At 35.4% G+C, this 27,755-nt stretch overlaps 2 protein-coding genes across 2 annotated transcripts in view; one reads left to right on the top strand and one right to left on the bottom strand.

Moving 5' to 3' along the window:
* FGF2 (fibroblast growth factor 2) overlaps positions 1-8,155 on the top strand; it is a 56,513-nt gene extending 48,358 nt beyond the window's left edge. The window contains exon 3 of the mRNA XM_020280143.2: positions 7,805-8,155. Within this exon, the coding sequence (XP_020135732.2) occupies positions 7,805-7,990 (186 nt within the window). The 3' untranslated portion in view covers positions 7,991-8,155. The remainder of the gene's footprint in view (positions 1-7,804) is intronic.
* Positions 8,156-8,298: 143 nt separating this feature from the next.
* NUDT6 (nudix hydrolase 6) lies at positions 8,299-27,606 on the bottom strand. Its single transcript, XM_020280215.2, is given in 6 exon segments — positions 8,299-8,861; positions 13,719-13,773; positions 17,631-17,686; positions 22,547-22,750; positions 27,178-27,272; positions 27,274-27,606. Coding segments are annotated over 6 exon segments (1,071 nt in total). The 5' UTR covers positions 27,537-27,606; the 3' UTR covers positions 8,299-8,463.
* Positions 27,607-27,755: the final 149 nt, after the last annotated feature.

The raw sequence follows: 27,755 nt of genomic DNA, 5'->3' as shown, positions 1-27,755 counted from the left end.
TGATTATTACCAGTTAGAATATGAGAGAAGACCGGTTTATATACCATTTTTATACCAGCATCTTCACATATTAATGATATGAATGCATTCAGGTTACTGATTTCTCACCGTTTGAAAACTTTTCTGAAGGGTCTTTTCTCTCTTTTTGAAGTTATGAAATATGAAAGTTCAAAGAGTAAACTATAATTTAACTGCCAAAGCCTATATCTGGAGGTTGCAGTTGATTAGTTCTTTAAAGCACAAAAGACTTCTTACTCAGTTCCATAGCAGGATAAATTTTGTTGCTATGAGCAACAGAAGCCCAGAACAAATATTAGGATTTATGATTTAAGTGTTCACAAATTGTAGATTTTTTAGAAAATTGCATATAGTGAGGTTAATTGTAGTTTTGAGTTTAAATCACCAAACAACCACAATGTTAGCACTGGTATGAAAAAACTTGACTGTTCATCTGCTGAAAGTTACACATTGTTTTCTATATAATGCTAGAGTATAGATCATAAAACTCTGAAAAAAATATGTCAGTAAGTTATAGAATGTAACTTGTGTTGATCCACAATGGTGAAATATGGAAAAATTATTTATATTCTCTGAGGATATTCATTTAATTGCTGTAAAAGTGAAATACATTTTGCCTATAAAATAACTTTCTTAGTTGAGGGGACTTAACAATGAAATGAAATCTACTGTATAGTAAAGTGGGGAAAATAGATTTTTGAAGGCTTAATTAGTCAGATTGACAATCTATACTGATTAAATTTGTCAGAAAAATACAGTAATTGAATAGGAATGTAGACTATTTTAAGAGATAAAATACTAGATTAAATGCAAACGTTAATGCCTAATAAGAATTATTGCTTCTTTTAGAGCACATTTAAAAAATTTTATACAACCTATTGATAATTACAAGATTAAGATCAAATTTACTTTTAACTTTGCACAATCTGTGTGTTTCATTTTGTTCTGAAATCGCCAACATTGATACTTACATCATGTCTGTTTTTAATTCTCAGAAGTGTGGTGTAAGCAAAAGCATTTTCAGATTCCTATTGAGCAAACTCCCTCGTAAGCCAAAACTGCAAATTCAAAGTACTGTAAAAGAATAAACAACCCAGTAAACAGAGCATGAGGAAATGGTCATAAGGTTCAAATCTAAAATTAGGAGTGGACTAGAATTGTGAGGCCAATGCATAAGGAACGGAAAGTGGGGGTCGTGGCAAGGGCTGGGGGGATGTGGGAGCTGAAAGAATTTATTCTAGTAAAATAGTTATTATTTCTTTTTGTATTGTGTGCAAAAGCTATTAGAGATTGGGGGGATTCTAAAGATCATCTAATCCAATCTTCTTATTTTACAGATGAGGGAAGCAATGCCCAGAGAAGTTAAAGGGCTTGATCCAAAGATACAAGTTAGTTAGGGATCAAGGCAAGTTTCGAGCCCAGATTTCTCAGCCCACCAGGGGTCCTCACAGAGTCAAGAGTTGGGACAGTCAAACTCGGGAAAGGACCATCTGGTTTAGTTTCCTCAGGGACCAAGTCATCCATTTAAACCATGTTCTGTATTTCAATTCCTAGTGTGGATTTTCCCTGGTCCTCCTTCTTTAGTTCTTATTTAGATTTTTCAGTGCCATTGAATTGTATTTTTAGAGTACACTATCTAAAATAGTTTCATTTGTTCATTGTTACACAAATATTTATCGATCACTTACTATGTACCAGGCACTGATAACAGCATTTGACACAATAGATGAAAATCTTTACTGCATGGTATTTACAGTTTGATAAAATAAAGTTGTATGTGTGTATAAACAGTTATCTGTATTTGGGCATAGTAGGGCACAAAAATGAATGAGGTACTTTTATTTTTCATATAATGCTAGAGCAGTTACTATATTCAGTTACTCGTGAAACTCTTTTTTGTGATAGTACTTGTAACACTAGGGTCAGAGAGATAATAGGATAACACAGGGAAGCAGATCCCATAGAAATTTTGAAGGCTATTATAAATATTTTGGCTCCTATTCTAAGAAAATGGACAGCCACTATAGGGTCATTTTTTTTTTTACATAAATTTAGTTTTAGAATGGTTTTACAGAAAAATAATAGTGTCTATATGCTCCATACTCAGTTTCTCCTATTATCAACGTCCTATGTTAGTATGGTACACTTGTCACAACTAATTAATCAATATTGATATGTTACTACTAGCTAAAGTTCATACTTTATTTATATTTTCTTAGTTTTTACCTAATGTCCTTTTTCTGTTCCAGAAGCCCATATTTTGTCATCTGTTTTAGTCTCCTGTAGACTGTGACAGTCTCTTAGGCTTTCTTTATTTTTTATTACTTTGACAGTTTGAGGAGTACTGGTCAGGCATTTTTTAGAATGTCCTTCAGTTTGGCTTTGTCTGATGTTTTCCTCATGGTTAGACAGGATTATGAGTGTTTGGGAAGAGGATCACAGAAGTAAGATACTATTTTCATGACATCATATAAGGGTACACACTGTCTTCATGATTTATCACTCATGATGTTAACCTTGCTCACCTGGCTGAGAGAGTATTTATCTTCACTGTAAAGTTACTCTTTCCTCCCCTTTCTGTACTATACTCTTTGGAAGGAAGTCACTATGCATAGTCCAAGGATGGGGAGTCACTATGCATAGTCCAAGGATGGGGAGTTATGGTTATGCTTTACCTCCTTGAGGGGTGGTATCTACATAATTTATTTGGAATTCTTTTGCATGGGAAATCTGCCCATTCTGTTCCATTTATTTATTTATTCAATCATTTACATATGTATATGATCACAGATATTATTTATAGTTTGAGTTATAATCTAATACTTATTAGATTATTGATTTTGTTGATTTTGTTGCTCAAATAGTTCCAGCTTTGGCCATTGGGAGCTCTTTCAGTTGGCTCCTGTGCTTGTTGACATATCCCGATCAATATGTCTGTTTTGAGCACTTCATTACTTTTTGGCCTATGAAATGCTCCAGGACCATCCTGTATATTCCCTTTGCCAGCCTAGAATGAGCCATTCCTCCAGGGAGCCTTTGTTCCTTTTATTGGAGAATGGTATTAGAAAACATGATCTAGATGCTGGGTGTGCTTATTGCTACTAAGGTGTCTTTGCTTTTAAGCCCTGTGCTGACAGAACAAGAAATATATGCATATACTGACCTGGGTGTATATACATATCTATAGATATTTCTATATTTAGCCATCTGTATCTATATTCAACTAAATGAGTTAGATCATACTGATGTATCCAACCCTACTCTATCAGTACCACATGAATAATTAACCTCCCCTCCTTGGCTTGTCTGTAACCTCCTGCCCCAACAGTGGGAAACCTGGCTCCCACCATTTCCCAGGATCAGCTTTTCATTTTGTGTCAATATCTCACATAAATTTATTTTTTTAAATTTAAAAGTAAATTAAATATCTAGATGAAAAACAAGTCAAGCTATTTAAAGTATTGATTATGCTTTTTCACACTACATTAGTTTTTTCTGTATTCAGATATCCCCATGAAGGGTCAATCTCCCAGCACCATCTTTAAAGTAATTAGCATCATTATCAGTATCAACAAATGGTTATTGGGCCCCTCTTATAGGACCCCACTAAGCTGGTTTATGTGGACAGCCTCCAGGAAAACTTTGACATGTTGTCCCATCACTAACATACAACAGGTTTATATGGCTGCCATATGTGTGCATATCTATATTCCTTTTTTTAGGGTTCATACCTTTTAGAATTGAGAATAATGTTTTATTGAAATTATTTTATGTAACACACTTTCTAGCACTTCAGATAAATGAATACATTTCAACTTCCAATTTTGTGGTTATTGGCATTAGCAAGAGAGAAAGAAAATTACGTGATGCATCTGTTGCACAGTAGGTGCTCAATTAATACTTATCACCATTTGGATATCTAATATTCATCTCAAACTCAACATGTGCAAAACTGAATTACTAACCTTTTCCTATAAAGTGTTTCCCACTCATAGTTTTTCCCATCTCAATTGATGGCAAGTCCATCATTCTAGAACATAAACTTCAGTGCTATCCTTGATTCCTGTTTCTGTCACACTGTACATCTAGTCTATCGGGAAACCCTGTTGACTCTCCCATCAAAATATAAGGCAGCTTCTTGTCTACTGTTACCTCTGTGGTCTGAGTCTCTATTCTCTCTGCCTATATTACTCAGTAAGCCTCTAACTGGTTTCTCTCTGTCTACTTTTGGCCCCCTGTAGTCTTGACAGCAAGAGTAATCCTGGAAAAATATGTCAGATCATGTTGTTTTTCTGCTCAAAAGCCTACAGTGGCTCTCCATTTTCTTAGAGTAGGAGCCAAAATATTTACACTAGCTTTCAAAATTCTTTGGTTTCTGATCTCCTTTCCCATGCCATTGCCTCCCTCTCTGACCTCATTTCCTACTACTCTTCCTCTCAAGCCTTCTACTTCAACCACATTGGCCCCAAACACTCAGGTATGATCTTGTCGCAGGGCTTGTGCACAACTGTTCTGATTGGAATGCTCTTCTCTGACATCTGGGTGGTCAACTCCTTCACCTCTTTTAAGTGTTTACTCGAAAATCACTTTCTCAGTGGAGCCTACTGTAACCGTGCTGCTTAATATTACAGCCTAACCTCTGCCCCCCACTCCCGGTCCCTCTTACCCTGCTCAGCTTGACTTTTTTCCCCTCATATTTCTCATCTTTTAACATAGAATATTATTTTTTCAGTTATGCTCATTGCTTATTGTGTGTCTCCCCTAGCTAGAATTTGAGTGGCACAAAGGCAGGGGTTTTTGTTTAGTTTTGTTCACTGATGTGTCCCAGGTGTTTAGAAGAAAAAAATACATATACATTGAATGAATAAATGCATTGTTTGAACTGTGTGCTTCCTGTACCCTCAAATTATTCTTAAATCTTAAAAAAATCAACGAAATAAAGGAAAACTTAATTTGATGAAAAGGTGTCAGGTAAGATATATGGACAAAAGGTATGCACAATCTAAAATAAGTTACTAGAAGCACTGAGCTTTAAATTCCTCATTTGTTAATGAGTTTAATTATGTTAAAAGATTGTTGTGCTTTTTTAAATGAAATGATGTGCATGAAAGCCCTCAATAACCATGAACTTCTCAGCTCTTAGCCTGTATAAAATAAGGCCTTAAAAGCAAGGTACAAGTGGTTACAATCCCTTAGTAGTAACTTATCCATTTCCTTTATGACGTCTTCTGAAGACCTTTTTCTCTTAAGTTTGAAATGGTGAAGAAACATTGAGAATAGGAAAAGAGCTCTGTAAATATGTTTAGAATGTTTAATAAAAATTATATTGTACCAATTTTTAATAGGAACACTGAGATCACAGTCACTGAAGATGATTTGTAAACTTAGAATGGACAACTTGAAAATTGTATTTATATTGGGCTGTTAAACAACTGCTTTTCTTAAGAACTGAATTCTGGCTCTACTACTGATTTAAAAAAATAATGTCGTCAAGTGCAGGACAGTTGTTTTGTAAATTTACATGGCTGAACATTCAGCACAAATGCAAGTTTTCCTTCCCTCCACTGTTTTTTCAAAGGTACTAGTAACCTCTGTAAAAAAAAAAAGAGTTTGTGGGTTCCATGATGTATCCACTTAGTCCCTGGTACTATTTATTTTCTCTGAAATATTAGGAACTGGCTGAAAAGGCAAACATTATTGGCATGGCAAAATCCCAGGAGGCCAAGCACTGTAGGGAGTGCCATCTAGCAAGGTGGGGCAGCCGGAAGCTGACAGCATACCAAAAATGAACATATGATGGAATGGTCTTAAGTTTACCTATGGAGAATCAGCCTATGAAGGTTGATAATGACCTTTCACATTACCTTCAGGATTACTATGACTTTTCCTTTCACTCTTTACTTCCTCTCCATTTCTATTTCTGGTGTTAAACCTGGAATAAGAAAAAGAGAGTTTTTTTTTTTTTAAACCAGTTGCGATGAAAATAAAGTTAGGAGAGGTTAACTTCAGTTCACATAAGAAGGGTACTAAATTTCACCCAAGGTAGAGTGAAAGCATTGGATTTGAAATATCTACATTATTCTTGGGATATTTATATTACTTTTATCATACTTGAATCTTTATGAACAACATAAGACAGTCCTGTGTATCATATAGCTGGGTCCTATACAATGTTTGCTTCTCTGTAAGGCCACATATGAATTATTTGCATCAGGAAGACTTAAGTATCTTTATTGGTAATATATTATATAATGGCAAATTACTTAAGTTTGTATTTCAATTTTTAATTCAATGAACAGTGGTCAAAATGTTAAAACCAAGCAAATATCCAGTAAAATTCTTATCTCTAGAAGCAGATTATAGGATCTAATATCATACCCTTATTTCAGATGGCTGAGACACATTATTTACTTTTTTTCTTTTCTAGTCCTTTACTTTTAATTTTTGTCATGTTTTTGTCACAGTTTGTGTGATTGTTTGTCTTATCTTGGAAACAAAGAATCTGGGGAAAGGTTCAAGTCTTTTTACTGTGGGTTTTCCCAAACCTGAAGTTTCCTAGATATGAGTAATATAAAAATAAGCTGAAATCTGGTATACAAAGCCATATATTTATGCAGTATATCTGTGCATAATTTTATATGTGTAGATACAAATGTGTAAAAATTTATATGGTTTTCTATGTAAGTTTTTCATTCGATTGATAATATATATAATTGCAATGTAAAAAATAAATGATGTTTTTTCTTTTAAAGTGAGTAACTCTTGATCTCCTCCCTCCCCATGCTAGAGGTCTGTAAGTATCATCAATGCTACCCTGTGAACTTGTGTTTTGAACATTTAAATAATGTGGCAGCCCATTAGTCTCTATTACTTTAGAATATTATTTCCAGGCCCAGCTATTGGAAAGTCAGCTATTTTTTCATGATAAATAGTTGAATTGAAATAAAAAGGCAGAGTCCTTTCCCCTCCCTCAAGAAAGAGATTGCCAGAAATCAATATGTTCTATATTACTTATTCGTCATTGTCTATTAGTGTTTGGAGACTGCTATTCATATGTAGTATAATGTTCCAATATAATTTTTGGCATTATATACCATTAATTATTTTCTATGCAATAAACTGTTCTTTTTATGCCATAAAACAACTTTAGCCACTAAAGAAAATTGTTATACTTGAGGGAATTAATTCTGTTTCTGTGAGTAAAGTTATTAACAAACTTCCTCCTTCTTTATCGGAAGATTACACTAGGTTACCTTTCTCGCACTGCGTCACTGAAAACCTGATAAAAGTAAAAATGACCCCTGATTGGTGACCTGTCTTGAGACTGGGAGGAGTGTGGATGGATCATAAATACCTACTGGAAGCTATAGCTTTGGGCTTCCCTAAGTACAATGTACTTTTTATTACTGGGTATGTCTCTCCTTGTGGGGGACCCCCGGATACATGTTCATGGGATTGTTCCAGTCTGAACCAGTGTGGTTCCGGTACCATTTGTGTGGTCTTGTTGCTTAACACCTGACCTGTCTGTCGTAGGGGCTGGAGAATGGTGGCTGGACTCCTGCTGAAGAGACATGCTTGATGCTGGCCTGATAACATGCTGTGTTCCTGGCCTGCATCCTTCTGCACAGCTAGTTTGTGTCACATTTTGGCCTATTGAGTCTTGTTAGTTTGTTTGTCCTGCTGAACCCAAGACCACTGCTGCTGGTTGAGCAGGATAGGCCTTATACTATCATAAATATTTAATATGAAAAGTATAATAACAAGTAATTCTTCCTTTATTTTTCAGAAATGTGTTACAGACGAGTGTTTCTTTTTTGAACGACTGGAATCTAATAACTACAATACTTACCGGTCAAGGAAATACTCCGGTTGGTATGTGGCACTGAAACGAACTGGGCAGTATAAACTTGGATCCAAAACAGGACCTGGGCAGAAAGCTATACTTTTTCTTCCAATGTCTGCTAAGAGCTGATTTTAATGGTAGCAACTAATCTAATTTTGCGTGAAAGAAGTAGTATATTTTAGAAATTTGTTAACCAGAGAAAAAGAAAATAAATGTGTACAGCTCAGTTTGGACAACTTAGTCAGACAACTTTTTATCCAACAGTAAATATGTAACCATTGTCTCAGTAAAGAAAAACAACAAAAATTCTTGGAAAATGTGTAGACTTCTCTCCCCCTTTTATATATATAGCATCTACTGTTCTCCAGTGAAGCTTACCTAGAGCTGCAGTCTTTTTCATATGTTTGCTTTATTTGAAAAGAGGCTTTTAAAATGTGCACATTTACAAACAAATTTTATTCATGGAAATCATATACGTTAGAAAATTAGAGTCAAATATTTAGTTAATCAATCCCAAATGTTCACTACTTTTTATAATATGGCATACGTTAATCAACATGTATAATTTACTTTAAAAATGTTTTGAATTTGTAAATGTGAATTTAATCCATTCCTGGCATAGTTTTGTAATTTTCTGGCAGTTCCTTGTGATACAGCTTATAGAACAGGCCTGTGTAAACTGCTGGAAGTTCTTCCATGGTCAGATCAATCTTGTCAAACCCTTCTCTGTACCCGTATAGCAACAGTCTAGCAACTCTGCTGGTGATTGGAGTAGTATTTTCATCCTTGACCAGGTCATTGATATCCATCCACTCACATCTTAAGCATTCATGCTGGCAAAAATTTATGGTGAATGAATATGGCTTTAGGCGGCAGATGATATACATATCTGACTTCCCAAAAGCTCCGGGATTTCTGTGCTGTTGTCGAAAACTTAGGACGGACCTGAATTCTGATTTTATACCAGTCTCTTCAAAAACTTCTCGAACTGCCGTGTCACCTACATAAAAGGGAGAGGTACAAATCAATAAGGATCAAATTTTTAGAAACTATATTATCAAAGATTTTCAGTTAAAATAGCATTACATTCAAGATTTAAAAGCAAAACATTACCCCCAAGAAAGTAAAGTTTTCAATACAAACTCTTTGCCTTCTGGACATCCTGAAATACCAAAGTATTTTCTTACCACTGTATGTTTAAGAAGCTTTTGAAATAGTGAATATTTTTTTAGCTGCTACTTGGAGGCTTATCTACTTGTACATTTTTGAGGTCACCTCTTTTTAATTTCTCCCTGCTGTATTTACAAAAGGTAAAAACATAGATTGCAAAAGTTAAAACATACATTGCAAAGCTGCAGTTAGTATTCTAAAATATTTCTTCATTATTATCCTATTCCTGATCATCCATCAAAACTGCCGCCTCTTCCTTATAAAAGTCTGTTGAGCTGCAGAATGTATTGAACTATGAAATGATTCTAAACTCTCCTGGTGATCTTGGGTGGGACTCTCAAGCCTCCAGGTCAGCACAGATTCCTTTATAACCATTTTGTTAATTATGTTCCTCTGGTTATACTGTCAGTAAAACCCCACCAGAGTAATTTTTGACATTCCTTTGTTTCTTGAGATAAGATTCCAAAGAACTTGGATTCATTGCTTCAACATTAAATGCTGTGGTTGTTTAATAAGAACTTTTCAAAAACTTGCAATATATAGAATTTTATAGTGCAACAAAGGTTTTCACATTACAAGGGTGATTTTTCAATTAAATGAAATTTCCGTGGCAGGATTTTTATTGCCATTAAGATATTTTTGTGGCTTTTCCTAAACATCCAGATGGATCCCCTAAATGGTCTTTCTCTAATTTTATGATGCTCTATCATTGTTTCCCAAAGCATTTATGGGTAGCCCTTTAAAAAGTTGCCTTTCTTTTTTTTTTTTTTGAGACAGAGTCTCACTTTGTTGCCCAGGCTAGAGTGAGTGCCATGGCGTCAGCCTAGCTCACAGCAACCTCAAACTCCTGGGCTCCAGCAATCCTTCTGCCTCAGCCTCCCGAGTAGCTGGGACTACAGGCATGAGCCACCATGCCCGGCTAATTTTTTTTTATATATATATCAGTTGGCCAATTAATTTCTTTCTATTTTTAGTAGAGACGGGGTCTCACTCTTGCTCAGGCTGGTTTTGAACTCCTGACCTTGAGCAATCCGCCCGCCTCGGCCTCCCAAGAGCTAGGATTACAGGCGTGAGCCACAGCGCCCGGCAAAGTTGCCTTTCTTGACCCCTTTGCTGGGAAGCTGCACTGTTATCACAAAGATTTTTGTTCAAATACCCTTTAATGCCTCTATTGTTCTCGTTTGTCAAATAGTAAATGATATATGCCTGGTGAAAAATAGGCAAAGAAGAGGAAGTTGCAGCAATGTGTCTCAATTCTTGTGTGCTCTGACTATAGACTTTCTTATCAATCCTCTGGATAGGCCCTTGTTTTTTGTCTAAGAAACAACTATGGAAAGATGCAGAGCATTTTGAAATATAAGACATTTATCTGCCATTTTTCAATTACATGTTGACTTCCCTTATAATTTTTGCCCATAGGTTAAACATGGTTAGAAATTATATATATATATATATATATATATATATATTTTTTTTTTTTTTTTTTTTTTTTTTTGAGACAGAGTCTCATTTTGTTGCCCAGCCTAGAGTGAGTGCCGTGGTGTCAGCCTAGCTCACAGCAACCTCACACTTCTGGGCTCAAGTGATCCTTCTGCCTCAGCCTCCAGAGTAGCTAGGACCACAGGCATGCACCACCATGCCCGGCTAATTTTTTCTATACATATTAGTTGGCCAGTTAATTTCTTTCTATTTATAGTAGAGACGGGGGTCTCGCTCTTGCTCAGGCTGGTTTCGAACTCCTGACCTCGAGCAATCTGCCCGCCTCAGCCTCCCAGAGTGCTAGGATTACAGGCGTGAGCCACCACGCCCGGCCTTAGAAATTATATTTTTAAACTGAACAGCTAAAAGAAGAATCCAGGTTAAGAAAAAAAAATCCTTAATAATAACAATAAATTTTAATCTGGCATAAATAAATGTTTGTTATTAAATTTATTATTAAAGATTATGGCACTAGTCTTAGATTTTATATAATTAATGTCCCCCTGTTGTTGAAATGTTTATTTTATTCTTTAAATGCTTTGAGAAATAATCATTGGGATCCTATTTAGCTCTTAGTACCACTAATAAGAAGTTCAGCATTCAGCTCATGGGGTCTAGGCTGTTTATATATCCTGCAAGCACCGGATGGGGCTTGTGAGCGAATCTGCCCTGCTCAGTAGTCACCATAGCAGTTGACCCGAAAATCAGTAGGGCCTGGGTAGTTCTGATCAGTTTAACTTGAATCAGCATATCATTGACTAGACTGAAAATTGAATGGGCAAATAAGTGCTTTTGTATCCAGGGTATGGGAGACCCCTTTTACATTAAGATGGAAATCTCCTCCCCAAGGATTTCAACATACATTTTTTTTTGACAAGATAAAGTGCTTTATTCTGTTGTACCTTTATTATTTTAATGTAATGTAAGCTGAACTGAAATAACATTTACTGTTTTATAGGTTTGAAAAACTAAGAGACTTTTGTTTTTATTTTTGCTCATCAAAGAGATATGTTTAAATATGTCATATGGTTTTGTTTAGTTACAGAACAACAATGAAATAGAGTTTATATTTGTTATTTCTATTTTGTAATATTTAATAATAGAGTTAGGTTGAAATAAAATATAATAGGAAAAATTTTGCAGAATGTAGGTTTCTCTGGTGTTTCCCTCTGGCTCTAGTGCACTGATGACCTCTGTCAGGCTCCACTGCTTTGCAGTTCGTTGGCTAAAACAGGAGATTCGCTTCTTGTCAGTGGTAATGAGATTTTTTTAGGAAGGCAGTTTGACCATTTTAGGGTACTATTTTATACTAAAGCCTTGAGGATTGCATTCTATTTTACATATGACCCTCTTACATTTTTTTAAACACTATAGATCAGAATGCTTCATTTACCTAGTATTTTCAGAGAATGAAGGATTTCAAACAAATGTGTTTCCCAGTTAACTAGTATTTACTATTTAAGAGCCAATATAAATGTTTAACCATTTGTGATGACAGTATCCCTAAAGTATATTACATACTTTCCTAAATACATGGTTTAGAAAATAATTTTAATAATCATCAATAATGATGATTTGGCTTCATCATTAAGAATATCCATTATTTTGTACTGTGTTACAAAACAGAAATGCCTTCATATAGACATAGTCTTTCAGACCTCTACTGTCAGTTATCATTTCTGGCTGCTTTAAAGGCTTTATTAATTCTAAGGCAAAGCTTTAATTTATATAATGCCTAGTACTTGTATGGTTAATGCCAATTACAGCTTTTTTTCTTAATTCCACATGACTGAGACATATTTATAGTATCTGGGTTGTCGTGGCAACCACAAATACTTAAAAAAAGTAATTAATTTTTAATTATCTAGACTTAAGGATCTGGAGTATACTTAAACATTTGGCTTGGAAATGTGTTTCTTCATTTACATCTTAAAATAAGTATAACTGAAATTCAGAGGTACCATAAAAGTTCAAATAAAAATGATCAATTCATTTGAAAAGGCAAGATTCAGAAGAGGAAGCTAAAGAAACATTCTGCTGACTGCTTTTGCCGAATATGGATTGGGTAAGGATGCAAAACCTGAGCTTAACTAGTTCATACACTCACATGTCACATATGAATAGCGTGAGATAATTAGGTTGTAGAACAAACAGTCTTCTCTTTCAGTACCTGCACCACTGCAAAATCATCTTTTATATCAACAGAAGACTTGCATAATCTACACAAAAGGTCAGTAAGTACCTAAAACCAAGATGCGCTATCTTAATGCAATCAATTTATTCATGAATTGTTAGGAGTTGGCTATAATAAATGTGTATAGGGCATTTTGATCTATTCAGCATTTAAAAAGTCAACTTTCAAGTACATGCACATTTTTAAATAAAATATTTAAAGATAATTTAGCAAATTGCCTTAATAAAATTGTTGGGTAAAGAGAATAGGGGACATGTGTATTAAGGAAAAGGTCATGGAGAAATAATACTGGTATCAAATTAATTACCTATTGATTTATTATGGAAATTGAATTTGATCCAGTGGTTTAAGGAATGGGTAGAAAACTTTAGTTTCCATTTTTCTATTTCCTGTAAATCAGTGACATAAAGAATTCTTAGCTTATTTCATATTTCTCTGTTTTAAATATTAAACTAAGTTAGTTGTGTTAGGGGGTTATTTCTCATTTGAGACTTTCTCATATATATTACTTTGTTTTGGCCTCCTATTTAAAATAAATAGATAACATTTTCATAAAGAAAATATTTACATCACCACAATTGTATAACTGATTTTATTATACTTATTTCAAAGTTCATTTAAAAGTTATTCTTGATCTTTCTGTGATGGAATGGTCAAGAATTCAATTCCAGCAATTTTAGTCATATCCAAAATAACCTTTAATACTAAACTTTACTAATGTATATCCAAAGCTTCTCCTTTTGAGACAAATTAATCTAGAATCATTCATAAACAGAAGACTAGGTGGTATGCTCCTAATGATATTATTTACACTAATGGAATAAGTTATAATATTAGAAACTTTTCTGTTAATTTTATATCAGTCCTGATGATATAAAATTTCTCTGAAATTTTCTGACTTAGTCGGAACAAATTACAAAATTTAAATTCAGATTCCTAGCTATAAAGCAAGAAAGTAAACACATGAATTTCTTCAACATTTCCAAGCCAATTAAAAACACATAAGATACTCACCAATATCTTCTCCAGGCTCTGACAGGCCTCCTGGAAACTTCCACATATTTTTCAACTGCAGTATATTGTTAGAAAATAAAGTTAACATTTATTCACTAACATGCATGCATACACACACACACACACACACACACACACACACGAGACTCTACAAAATCCATCCATAATTGGTCAGGGTGGTTCAGAATTTATTTTTGGTAATTGCATGTAATTTTTTTTAGCTGCCTTCCCCCTCCTTCCTTTCTTCTTTTTTGAGGGAGCTGGTGACTGATGAAGTCTTTTCCCACCTTTTTCTTCAGGAAATAGAAGTAGTTTGCTTTGGTTAATGTGATAAATTCTATATGAATGAAATATTGGAGGGAAACATCTACTGAATTTCTGTAATTTAAAAAATTTCGCTGCTAGTTAACTATGAACAAATAAATAGGAGAATCTTACAAATGCTGCTATAAATAAGTAGATAATACAGTATAAATGTAATCACTAAAGAGTGCTGTTTTTAATTTTCACATCTATTTCCTGTATTGTGTTTTTAATCAGATATATTACTCTTAAGTTTTTATTATATGTATTAATGATTTTATGTAAAAATGTAATTGCTTTTCATGGGTAGTGTGAATAAAATTGATTAGTTTGTGTTTAACTGTCTATCATTTCTTTGTGTTTTCTTGTCTATTTCTTTTCTTTTTTTTTTTTTTTGGTGGTGAGGGCCAGGTGGGAAGAACTGATCTTGGAATAGGGATAAATATAGAAAAAAACAGATTAAAAATAACTATTAGATGACATGGGTAATATTCTTATGGCTGGCATTATTTTTTTCTTGTTTGAGTTCTGTTATATCCATCACCATGATAAAAGCTGAAGAATGATTGAGAAATTATAACATACTCATAAGAGAGCTGTACTTTTGGCCAGTACACCTTATACTCTTCATTCATAAAACAAATTGTGGACCTTTTATTGGTGTGTTTTGTGACCCACTCATTTCCTGGATGAATGCTTCTTAAAGAATGTGTCACTTCTCAGCTATGCTAGGTTGGAGACAAGTGGCATGGTTCCCAGAGTTTCTGAAGGCTGTTCATTATGTGGGTACAGAATTCAGGCTTTCCACTCTTCCACATCTGGCTTAGGTTTAACATTAATTTATAAAGCATATTATGATTTATTTTATTAACGTGGAAATATATCTCTATATCAATGCACTATCTTTTGGGTTCCAGTTTGAAATAGTTTCAGAAACTGTTGCTACAAAAACTAGGCAGTCTTTTGTTGATAAATGTTGGACTTCACCACCATAAATTCTAAAAAAAGAAATGTTATAATGGGGTAGACAAATGCTTCCTAAAAACAATAAAAGTCAACTTTAAAAATATTTACCTAGACTTAACTATAAATGATTAGAGATTAACTCTTTATATAATTTGGAAATCTGAACTTACTAGAAAGAGTGAAATGCTAGATATAAGGATTGAAAACAACCCAAAACAAATTTGATTTTGATTATTTCATAAATTAAAACATATGGAAAGAGTAGATATACTTTAATGCTAATAAAGTCGTTTGTGACATTTTCTGGCTCCATTAGGTTCAAAGAGTTTATTTTTAAAAAGCTTAAGACTGAGTTCTAAGAGGGAGTTAGAGAGGCCTAAGTTATGTGGATTAAAAAACCTGGTTAATGTTCTAGATATGATCAATAGTGAGATGAGCATGTCTTCCCACTATTTATATTAAAATATAATCCCATTAACTGGGTTTAGCAGTATGATAGTAATATTAAGATGCTTGCTAAATATACACTGAATGCCTTCTATGTTCCAGACACTATGCTAAATATTTTTATTAAAGTTTACATACATTTAAACTTGACAATAATCCCATGAAAGACTATTATTGTTCCCATTTTAGAGGTGATGAAACTGAGGGCATAAAAATGCTTAATAATTTGCCTGGGGTCACACAGCCAGTGTGTGATAAACTCAGGGTTAAAATCCAGGCCAGGGTGATTCTAACCCTCTTTTAAGAAATTTAAAAAGTTGATTTGATATTTTTTCACTAATCTTTAACTACTGTCACTCTTTTTTCATATACTTTTTGATCTTTTCCTCAGACTCAATGGGAACATTCTATGTAAATCCAATCAGAATCCATATTTTAGACTTAACACTCCTTTGGAGTTTGTGAATTTGGAATAAAATTTAGTGTCAAACATCCTTATATCTATCTACCTGTTGCCTGTGAGTTTCCCATCTAGAATCTTCTGATTGGCATGGGATTTATTTCCTAGCCAGTAATTTATCATTATTCTATCTTTCCAATATATTGTTTCATGAGAAAAATATTACTGAGAATGGGTTTTGAAAATTCAGCCTTTTTGAGTTTGTGTTTTTTGTCTTTGTTCTCCCTTCCTATAAAAAAAGACAAAATTATCTCTGCTTCAAGTGTAAAATTCCATGATCTATTTTTTCCCCTAATCTTAAAAAAGGAACTTTCCACTCTCTTCTAAAAGAAATATTCTTAAATGTTCTTATGCCTGGTTACTTTGTTGGGTAATACTCAATGTTCACATACATGACCCCTCCCTGCTTTGAGTTCATGAGGTCATTTAGTTCCTTAAGCATATCTGATTTTTACATATATAAGGTAAAGGATCCTTTTAACTTATAAAAATATGTGATTTTAAACAATATTTAGAGTAGTTCCATCATATTTCAGAATGGTGAATGGGTTGACAAATTTTCTTATACATTTGCAAATTATAAATTTGTGTGTGTGTGTGTGTGTGTATGTGTGTGTGTGTGTAAGTAAATGGAAAATAGAAGACCATGTGGATGATATAATGATGGTCTCATCTATTACTCTGCAATCCTTCCCCAGTGGTAGGAATTGCTAACCTAAGAAATAGGTATTTTGCGTAACAACAAAGGGTACATTTTTGAATGCATTTTTCAGAGATACTAACAGAATTAGGATACCTGTTCTGTTAAAGTAATTTCAAGTTTAATGGCACTATTTCTTTTAAAACTTGTCTTGAAGAATAATTCAAGTTTATTTTAGGGCTTCTAGGTGGGTGAAAAGGAATGAATCATTTTCTGATCCTTTTCCTTACTATTTTCCCAGCTCCACAGACAGCCTGTGTTCTCCTAAGCAGAGGATTCATTTTAGAACCTTCCCTGGGCATGAGTACTGAAATCCTAACTGGAAGTTGTATGACACAACCCCCAAAAGACTACTAATTTCTTTCAACAATATCTCAAGAATCTAGAACAAGGGGACAGACCTGCTAAGCCTCTTCCACTTGGTTCTCTTATATTATGTGAATTTCTTGTTCTGCCTTTACTCCAACTTGGTCAGATGCTAGAAATTTGCTTATCTCTTATTTTCATTGTTCTAGTCTTTAATGCTACTATCACTTTTTAGAATTCAGACCTACTGTATTTAGATAAATCTCACTAACTACAATATTATCACTGTTACCAATGAGATAGACTCTATCAGAGTGTCTCATAGGTTTATTCATTCATTCAACAAATATTTATTGAGTACAAGTTATGAGCCATACAGAAATTAATACATAATATAGCAAACCCGGTCATTTTCTTTATCCCTGCACCATGTATTATTCTTAATAATGATTATCCCACCTTATGTATTATTTATTCATTTTATTATTTCTATCATACACATTTGAATACAAGCTCCAAATGTAGAAACTTTGTTCACTGATATATGCCTAGTGCTTAGAACAGGGTATATAGCCTTTTTGGTTTAAATAATATCTAAGTGATCCACAGCTACTTAACCAACTTCAAAAATATCTTTCTATAACTCCTTAGGCATATTAAAATTTCTACATTTTATTTTTCTCTATAAACTGAACATTTGGAAAGCAATTTATAAAGCAGAGCAACTTACTTTATTTCGATCTTGTACAACCAATATTTTTCTAGTGTTTTCATCAAACACAGCTCCTGATGGGGAAAAAATAAAAGATAATTGAGAAATATTGATTCCATTCATCCTAGACTCCTCCCACACTCTTTATCTGTGGTCCTCAAAATCATACCTATACTTGAAGCCTCGTTCAAATATAGGCTGAGCATTCCTTATCCAAAATGCTTGGGACCAGAAGCATTTTGGACTTTTTTTGGATTTGGGAAAATTTGCATATACATAATGAGATACCTTGCGGGATAGGACCAAGTCTAAACATGAAATTCATTTCTGCTTTATATATACCTTATACACATAGCCTAGAGGTAATTTGATATATTTTTTAATAATTTTGTGCATAAAAGTTTTGACTGGAGGGGGGAGGGAGGCATGGGCAATATACGTAACCTTAACACTTGTACCCCCATAATATGCTAAAATAAAAAAAAGTTTTGACTGCATTTTGACAGTGACTCATCCCATGAGGTCAAGCATAAAATTTTTCACTTGTGTTATGTTTGCACTCAAAGTTTCAGATTTTGGAGCATTTTGCATTTTGTATTTTCAGATTAGGGATGCTCAGCCCATACCACCTCATCAATGAAGACTTGTAAAATCTCTCCAGCAAGAAAATGATTGCTCAGTTGTCCAAGTTATTTTAAAAATTTAGAGTACCTACCAATGATGGTTCTAGCATTTGCTAACTTCCTCTGCATAAACTTCTCTAGATTATCTATTCCTGATGACACACAATTAAATAATTTTTTTATACTTTTATAGTATTTGCTTTATTGTTCAGACAATTCTAAGTACTTGTCTTAGTCCATTTGGGTTGCTATAACAAAATTCCAAGGACTGGGTAGTTTATAAACAATAAACATTTTATTTCTCACAGTTCTAGAGGCTGGGAAGTCCAAGATCAAGGTGCCAGCAGATTTGGTGTCTGGTGAGAGCCTATTCCTCATTGATGTCGCCTTCTAGCTGTATCCTCACACAGTGGAAGGAGCAAACTAGCTCCCCTGGGCTTCTTTCATAAAAATGCTAATCCCATTGATATAAACTCTGCCTTCAAGACCTAGTCACATTGCAAAGGCCCCACCTCTTAATACAATCACACTGAGGATTAGATTTCAACATATGAATTTTGGGGAGACACACTAAACATTCAGACCATAGCAGTACTTAAAAATATTTATTGAATAAATGAATTGACATCTTCATGTTTATTTTTATTCCTTGAATCACTATACATAGAACACAGTCTGCACCCCCTGACAATCCAAACCCCAAATATCTCAATATTCAGTTTAAGACTTCCCTGAAGCCAATTTACATTTCCTTGCCGTGTATGTACACAACTTTATAACCTACTAATATATTGCTTTGGAATACTTCTTTATTTCACATGTTTTAAATTCTAGTTCATTTATTTCATTTATTCATTCATGATACACATTGAGTATTCTCTCTCTTTAAAAATATTTCCCTTTGGGCAATCCTGGGTCAAAAATACAAATGACACTTTAATGATTTATATTAGGTTCCTTTAGATGCCATAACTTAAACATAATTTGTATTACATAATATGAGAAGATATTTTTAGAAAGGCATTTTCTACATATCTATCCATGTTTTCAGTATTAATTGAGTTCCTTATATAATTTTTTATATATATATATATGTCTTATATCTATTAGTTGAGCTCCTATCTTGTTGCAGGCATTTTTCTAGGTGCTGGGGATATAGTGGTGAACAAAAGAAACAACACTCCGTATCCTTTCAGGGCTCACATTCTGGTATGTGTGTGGAGAGGTGCCAAAATAAATTATATAGAATCACACTAGAAGGTGATAAATGCTAATTTATCTAATAAGCTAATTGGACTTTACAAGGAATACAATGCCAAGGAAACCTTAACTTTTAATAATTTGTGATTACTCAAATTGAGTAATGACAATTCCCTAATAAATTCACTATAAACATGAGCACCATAACAGAAAGGCAAAATCGGCACTGCTAAAGCACAATTTGTGCGACCCCTGCTGGTCACAACATGAAAGTTAAGTAAATCCAAGGGTACCGGGCATTAAATAGAGGTTGTTATATTATTATGATTAGTCAGGAACTGTGCTAAGTGCTTTATGTACGTTATCTCAGGTATAAATCACAATAATTCTGAGTAATATCATTATGAGTGCCTAAGTTCACACAGGTCTACAAGGGACTGACAGCCAGTGTGTCTGTATTCTAAATAGGCACTCTTATCATTGTGCAACACTGCCCCATCGTGATGCTACAACTGCTCTCTCAGAGAGCTGCCATTTCCATCCGACCATTCATTCAAGAAATATTGACTATCTACTTTATATTAGATACTGTGTTTAGCCTGAGGATATAGTGGTGAACAAGACAGATAAAATATCTGCCTTCATGGAGTTTATATTTTCATGGAGGAGATTAAGCACATACTGTAATTTCAGACTGTGATAAATGCTATAAAGAAAAATTAAACTGGATAAAGGGATATAGAATGTTGAGATTGGTGTGTGTGTCGTGTCGGGGGACTCCATTTTAGACAGGAGGGTCAGGAGCTTTTCTGAGAAGGAGACACTTGGGCAGAAACCTCCAGCTATAAAGAACTAAATAAAGCGCTGGGGAAGCACATGGCAGGAAAGGAAGCCAGTAGGTGTAAAAGCTCTGGGTCAGAAAAAAGCTTGCTAGGTTTGAAGAAAGTAAGAAAGCCATAGCTCACTCTGTTCCAACTATACCTGCCTTCTGTTGTTTATAACAACAAATGGCATCTATTTTCTCTCCACCTTAAAAAAACTCTGCACCTTTCCAGAACAATTTTTTGCATTACCTCATCCCCATTCCCAAGAACCCCTTCAAATCCTATTAATTGTTATTCTTCAAGACTGGTCAAGTTCCACATTTCCCATTCCCTGAACTCCTGTGATACTACTAAACTATAATGCATAACGTAGTATTATACTTAGTTATAAATGGGTCCTTCACAGGCCACTCCATACACATATTACCAATTTTGTAGTAATAACTGCAAACTCTAATTTAAAAGTCTATGCCAATGAATAATAATTACTTGTATGACTTCCCCATGAAGTCTGAGGCTATCACCACATTACTGAGTAGAATCTTTTTAAGTAGAGTTGAATGGAAAGTTTCTGAATGTTTCTACTTACTACAGAGCAGTAAGACCATGGAGAGAGAAGACATTCTTAGACATCCTTGAACAATTCCTTTAAAAGATTTCAAATGTGAAAACGACCTTAAAAACTCTTGTAAATTATATAAATGCAAATAAAATTATTAATTTATAATGTGTATTATTGCTTTCATTTAGTAAGGTCATAAGGATTCCTTACTATTTTAGTTTTTGTGGAAATCTAAGAATTTCCTTAATCCTAATTCTTTAGAGGTGGTACTGAGACCAGCTGCAGCAGCAACAGCAGCAGCAGCAAAAGCAGAAACAGCCAGAGAAATTGTACAAATTTTCGGGCCCCACCCCAGACCTAGTGAATCATAAACTCTGGGGATTGGTCTCAGCATTCTGTTTTAACAAGCCCTCCAGGTGATTTTGATGCAATCTATAATTTGAGAACCCCTGTCCTTAATCTGAAGATTAAGATTAATCTCTTACTATGTCTTCTCTCAATTTTCCTATGTCTCAGAAGCTAATCAGTAACTTCAAAATTCCACTATATATTTAAATTATGCTATTTTAAACAACTATTTGGCACAATAACGTAATGTAAATGTCTTTAAGAAGTAATGTTCAAATCATTGAAAATTTTTGTTTGCTTTACTTTAAATTCAATATAAAGCTATCTTTCTCTTTACAAATTCATATAATTTGTGCTAATATGTTTTACTATAATAAATTTATTTCCTGATCCCAATTCAGTGCTACTATTTGAGTAGCGAAGTTTAATTATCTGTGTAAAACATGTTCAAGCACATCTGCTGGAAAACTAAACTCGTTCTCTGTGCTGCCATCTGCTGATTCATAAGGCAAACTTCATCAATTTAAAGGAACCATACAAATAAATAAATAAATAAAATAAACGTACTATGTAATAGTCCCAAGGAAGATAGAGTAGTGCCTCTCATCTGTGGTTTCATGTTCTGTGGTTTCAGTAACCTGAGGTTAAGCATGGTATGAAAATGTTGCATTACCGCTCTTATAGTTTGGGGCCGTTATTAAGTAAAATAAGGGTTATTTGAATGCAAGCACTATGGTACCATGACAGTCTATCTGATAACGAGAGAGCTATTAAGTGACTAACAGGTGGGTAGCATATACATTATGAACGTGCTGGACAAAGAGATGATTCACATCTCAGGCAGGACAGAGCAGGAGAGGGAGATTTCATCATGCTACTCAGAGGCGTGCAATTTAAAACTTATGAATTGTTTTTTCCTGAAATTTTCCATTTACATTATAATGCCTATATCATTGACCTCACTTCATCTCATCATGCAGGCATTTTATCACCTTGCATCACAAGAAGGATAAATATAGCACAATAAAATATTTTTAGAGAGAATACGTTCATATAACTTTTATTACAGTATATTTTTATAAATTGTTTTATTTTATTAGTTACTGTTCATTTCTTACTGTGCCTAATATAAATTAAACTTTATCATAGGTATACGTATGTATGGGAATAAACATGGTGTGTATAGGGTTTGGTACTATCTGCAGTTTTGATATCCACTGGGGGTCTTGGAACACGTCCCCTGTGGACAAGGGGGAACTACTGTTATCATTTAATCCAGTACCTCATTCCAGATAAATAAACCTTCTACTCAGCTGTGAGAAGCAAGAAACTGGGTGAGCCTCTAAAAATGCTTGTTGTCATGAGTTTGAAACTGACCTGCAACTCCTACTTGATGGGTAGCATATCCTGGTAATCTGCTGGGCCCTTCTCCCAGCCACAGAGTCATCGTTGAAGAATCCGATTCTGCATGGTGAAAGCAGAAGCCCAGGGAAGCGGCAGGGGCAATAAACCGGCTCTGGAGGATGGGAATGTGCAGCCATACAGCTATTCTACCTTCTGATCTCCATTGCTGTATTGCAGCTAAAGTAGGAGATAAAAGTCTATAAATATTTCCCAGTGATACAAGTGGAATAAATTAAAACTCACCTCGTGGTGTCACCTTGTGGTCCAGGAAGCCATCTTTAAGCATGTTAGCTGTCTGGAAAGGGATTCCCAAATGTTTATATTACCAGCATAGGAACTACCACGTTTTACTGTAATTACCACCTTGTTTATATGATTTTTTCCATCAGACTAAATTTCTTGAGAATAAAGTCAGTATAGTGCTGACTTTATATCCATATCATCTAAGATAATGCTTGTCACATAATACGTGTTCAATAGGTGTAGAATGGACAAATAAACTGATTTAAACAAAACAAACAGAATGCTGTTCCTTTTCACATCCTTAAGTTTAATCTTAATAAATGTCTATCATGGACTTGTTTCCCTTTAAGAGTTCTCTCATAATTTTTTTATTTATAAATTTCAAGGTGGTTAAAATATAAGTAATTCTTTTAAATTAATGTATGCTAGCTCTAGAAATTTTGAAAATAAAGAAAAATATAATGAAGAAATCAAAACCTACATAGATAAATTTAAAATTTTGGTATTTTCCCATACTTTTTTGAATTAACATTATACCATATATGTCATATGTCTTTCACTACATATTGTATTTTAAATATTTTGCTATGTCATTGAAATTCTTTTAATGAATATGAATGTCTAACGACTGCATAGTTTCTCTCAAATAGGTATTTGATAGGCTACTTAACCAATCTTTTACACTTGAACATTTAGATTGTTTCCAGTTTTTCTTTATTATAAATAATATGATGAACATAATGACAGGTTTTCTGTCTTTGACTTCTTTAAATTTGCCTATTTCATTACTTAAGATAAAGCCAGGGGGAAAAGATGCTAACATTTGAACCTTATGAAGTTCCAGAGATGCTTTATATACATTATCTCATTAAGTGCTCACAACCTTGAAAGACAGTTATTATTACCTTAAATTTATGGGTAAAGAGATGAATATGTCACAGTTTTAGAGAGTTTTTAGAACAACTTTTCAGATCAATTTCTTCAACAATCATCTCAATCATAACAACCCTGTGAAGCATGTGTATGCACACACGTATTTGGAGGCTTATTTATCTATTTAATTAGATTATTTCCTTTTCTTTCTCCCTCAGCTCTGCAGTCAGACCCTGCCTGTTAAGGACCACACTTTCTGCCTCTTTGAAAGACGCTGTGCCTAGCACAATGACAGGAACATGGGGCCTTTAATAAAGACTTGTTGATTTGACTTAGCCTGCAGTGGGGCTATGGATCAGATCCTTCTCACATTGCTCTCTTTCTCTGATTAAATCTTTTTGTTAATAAACTTGAGGCATGATTACATAAAGTGAAATGCATAAATCTTAAGCATATGTTTGATGAGTTTTCACATATGCTTAGCCCCCTAACTCACACTTTGATTAAGCTTATAAAACATTTCTATCAGGCCGGGTGCGGTGGCTCACGCCTGTAATCCTAGCACTCTGGGAGGCCGAGGCGGGCGGATTGCTCAAGGTCAGGAGTTCAAAACCAACCTGAGCGAGACCCCGTCTCTACCATAAAAATAGAAAGAAATTAATTGGCCAACTAATATATATATATATAAAAAAATCAGCCGGGCATGGTGGCTTGTGCCTGTAGTCCCAGCTACTCGGGAGGCTGAGGCAGGAGGATCACTTGAGCCCAGGAGTTTGAGGTTGCTGTGAGCTAGGCTGACGCCATGGCACTCACTCTAGCCTAGGCAAGAAAAGCGAGACTCTGTCTCAAAAAAAAAAAAAAAACAACAAAAACATTTCTATCACCCCACAGAATTCCCATGTGTTCCTTCCCTGACAATCCTTTCCATCAAACAAAAAAGATGAAGTTTCTTTCCAAAGGCATTATTAGTTGCTGCTGTTTCATATCTTTACGCTCTTTGCCTTGGAGACTCCATCCATTCTTACTGCTTCAACTAACACCTACATCAGGATGACTGCCCAGTCCTGACCTCAGGGAAAGTCAGTCAGACATTTCCTGAAGTTGCCACTTCAAACTTCACAAAGTATGCTCAAAACTGAATCCTATAGCCCATATTAACTTCACTTACAAGCTTATTTATTGAATCTGTGCTTGCCAGCTTAGAATTCTTAATTCCTTTTCCTTTTTCTCTAATAAACATTATTGCTTTTTCCTCCCCAACCTCCCATATTCATCCTTCAAAGTACAGCTCATATACTTTATCTTTGACAAAAATCTTTCCTAACCACTGCTCATGAGATCTCCATTATGTAAACTTAGGATTACTATTTCTACATTACCTAATGATATCTCTTCTGTTATTCATTTTTTAAATCATATTTAATACTCTATGTACTTGCAATCCTCCAGGTTAAATATATATATTATATGTATATATTGTATATATATTTATATATATATATTTTTTTGAGACAAGATCTGTTACCTAGGCTGGAGTGTGTTGGTGCCATCACAGCTTACTAAGGTCTCAAACTCCTGAGCTCAAGTGATCCTCCTGACTCGGCCTCCTGAGTAGCTGGGATAACAGGTGCCACCACCACGCAGGCTGGTTAACCTGATATTATGCACTGGGGCTCAATTTATATTTATTAAATGATTGGCTTGCCTAAAGTCACATAGCTAGTAAGTGGCACAGCAAGGACCAGAACCAGAGCTATTTCACCACTATTACAGATATACCGTATGTGAAACTGACAACCTATTGCCTGCTTATCCATCTAACTTGGAGGTTGTCAATAACAAACAGGAACCCTAAAAGAATAGTGCACTAAAAGAATAGTGGACACATAAAACTATTGCTAATACATTATACACAATCAATTTCCTTGAATAGAGAGTTCCTATCAGGCTTTCTGCTCAGATTTTGGTTCTGTTTATAGGCACTACCATTTTGGTTAGTTTTATTTGACTCTGTCACAACAGTAATAATAGCACTAGCTCTTAGAGGCAGCATAGTGCAGTGAGTAAGAACAGATCTAGAGCCAGGGGAAGTTACTCTATTCTCTCTGTGCTTCAGAACTGTTATCTTTAAAATGAGCATAATAATAGTTATCTACCTCACAGGGTTGTTATGAGGATTAAATGAATTAACATTTGTAAAGGTCCTAAAACAGTGTCTGGCACTTAGTAAGTGCAACTGAATTTTTTTTATTAAAAAATATAAAAGTTTATGGTACTTCAGCATTTACAAATTAGTTTCATCTTTCATCACATCTATCCAGTAATTAGGGTTGGCATTAATTCACATAAAACAACCTAAGTGGCAAATATTTTTAGTGGCAATTCACCTAATGCCTGGCCACATGTGGCAGAACCTGGGAGAACCCTGGATGTGTGCCTCCAAATCCAACTGTGCTTTCTGTTTTGCCATGCTGACTGTGGGAGTGCTTTGATCACCTGTTGGGTCGCTGACAAGTATCAGTGTGCAATAAATACCTGTATCTGCCCACATGTATCTACCTACATATATCAGAAGATAAATTGATTCTCTTACTGATGCTTTGTTGGAAACTAAGTGGGCTTGCCAGCAATTATTCACAGATAGCTAAGAGTTTGGGAATGAGGATTATTAATAAAATAGCTCCATTATGTTTACAGATTTGCTTGCTGGGCACATTGCTTGATACGATAAAGATTATTTGAAGTTTCTTGTTAGTGTGAGAGGATCTTTCTATAACTGAATTTCCATGCCATGTACTCAATTAGATTATAAGGCTCTCAAAGACAGTTTGAAAAACAGGCTGCTCCACCAGATCACAGATTTCTCCCAAACTGAAGGCTCCTCCTTCCAAGCTTTTTTTCTTATCACTGGGCTCAAGGTTCAAAGCCAGTGGAGAGTTTTCTTATTGACTTGACGATTGAAGCCACCCACCACGTGGCCTCCCTGGTTAATCATAAGACCAGTTGCTCTATGAGCCGAAGCAAACTTCGGCTCTTGCCCCAACAGCTCCTGATGCGATTTGTGTATTAATGTGACCACTAAGAACCTCTCTGGTCCAGTGATGATGGTCCGCCACCTGCATTAGAAAGACAGTTTTGCCTTGGGCAAAGTGCCCGGCAGTACCTAGGCTCAGTAAAGGATAGTAAGTAATAACACAATAATATCAACAAACATCTACTGAGCGTCAAATATGTGACAGACACCGTGCTATGCACTTTATACGCATTATCCAAATTAACCGTCAGCAATCCCATGAGTTCCTATTGCCCAGGTTTATGGATGATGAAATGGCGGTTCACAGAACTTGCCCAGCATCATACATTTGTGACTAAAGAGTGGGCTAGAAACCAGCACTGAAGATCCAAAAACCATTTCACCCAAGCACCTCAGAGACCCCCAGAAAAGGGCGGAAGAACTCATGGGAGAAAACGGTCCGAGTCAGGCGTACCCTCGCCCTTTCCCTCGGGGCTCAGCACTTCACTGGTGCGCGCAGCGACTCGGGGTGGGGCGGCGGTTATTTCATTAGACAGGCTCAGGAGCCCGGAGCCTTTCTCCCCAGGCGCACTTGCCCTGCAAGCCCTTCAGGAAGGCGGCGGCGTCCAGGCGATCCAGCGCGCCGAGCCGCGCCAGGCGCACTGAGACGCCCCCGAATCTGTCCAGCTCTCCCCGCAGCTCGCACGCTCCGACTGGGGGTTCCTGCGCGCAACCCGGTCCGCCCGAGGCCCCGCGGTACCCCGCCGAAAGCCTGCGGTGGCAGGCCCGGGCCAGCACCGAACGCCAGCAGCCCCCGATCAGCAGCGGCGACATCGCCTCCCCTGCTTATCCGCTGCGCCTCCAAGTCACCTCTCCTCCACGCTCCCGTAAATTTTAGAAGAGTGCCACTTCTCAGTTGAACAGGGGTTACTATGTCGTAGAGTGCTGCCCGCCAGCCTCTCTCACCGCCCAGCTCCTGTTAAGCGGAGCCACTTATTTTGTTAGCTAGTTTTGTGTTGATTTGTTTTTTGGAGACAAGGTCTCGCTCTGTCG

This window comes from Microcebus murinus, chromosome 15, assembly GCF_040939455.1.
Source record: "Microcebus murinus isolate Inina chromosome 15, M.murinus_Inina_mat1.0, whole genome shotgun sequence".
NCBI lineage: Eukaryota > Metazoa > Chordata > Mammalia > Primates > Cheirogaleidae > Microcebus > Microcebus murinus.
The sequence above is the reverse complement of the archived record's forward strand: the minus strand, read 5'-3'. Positions and strand labels throughout refer to the sequence as shown.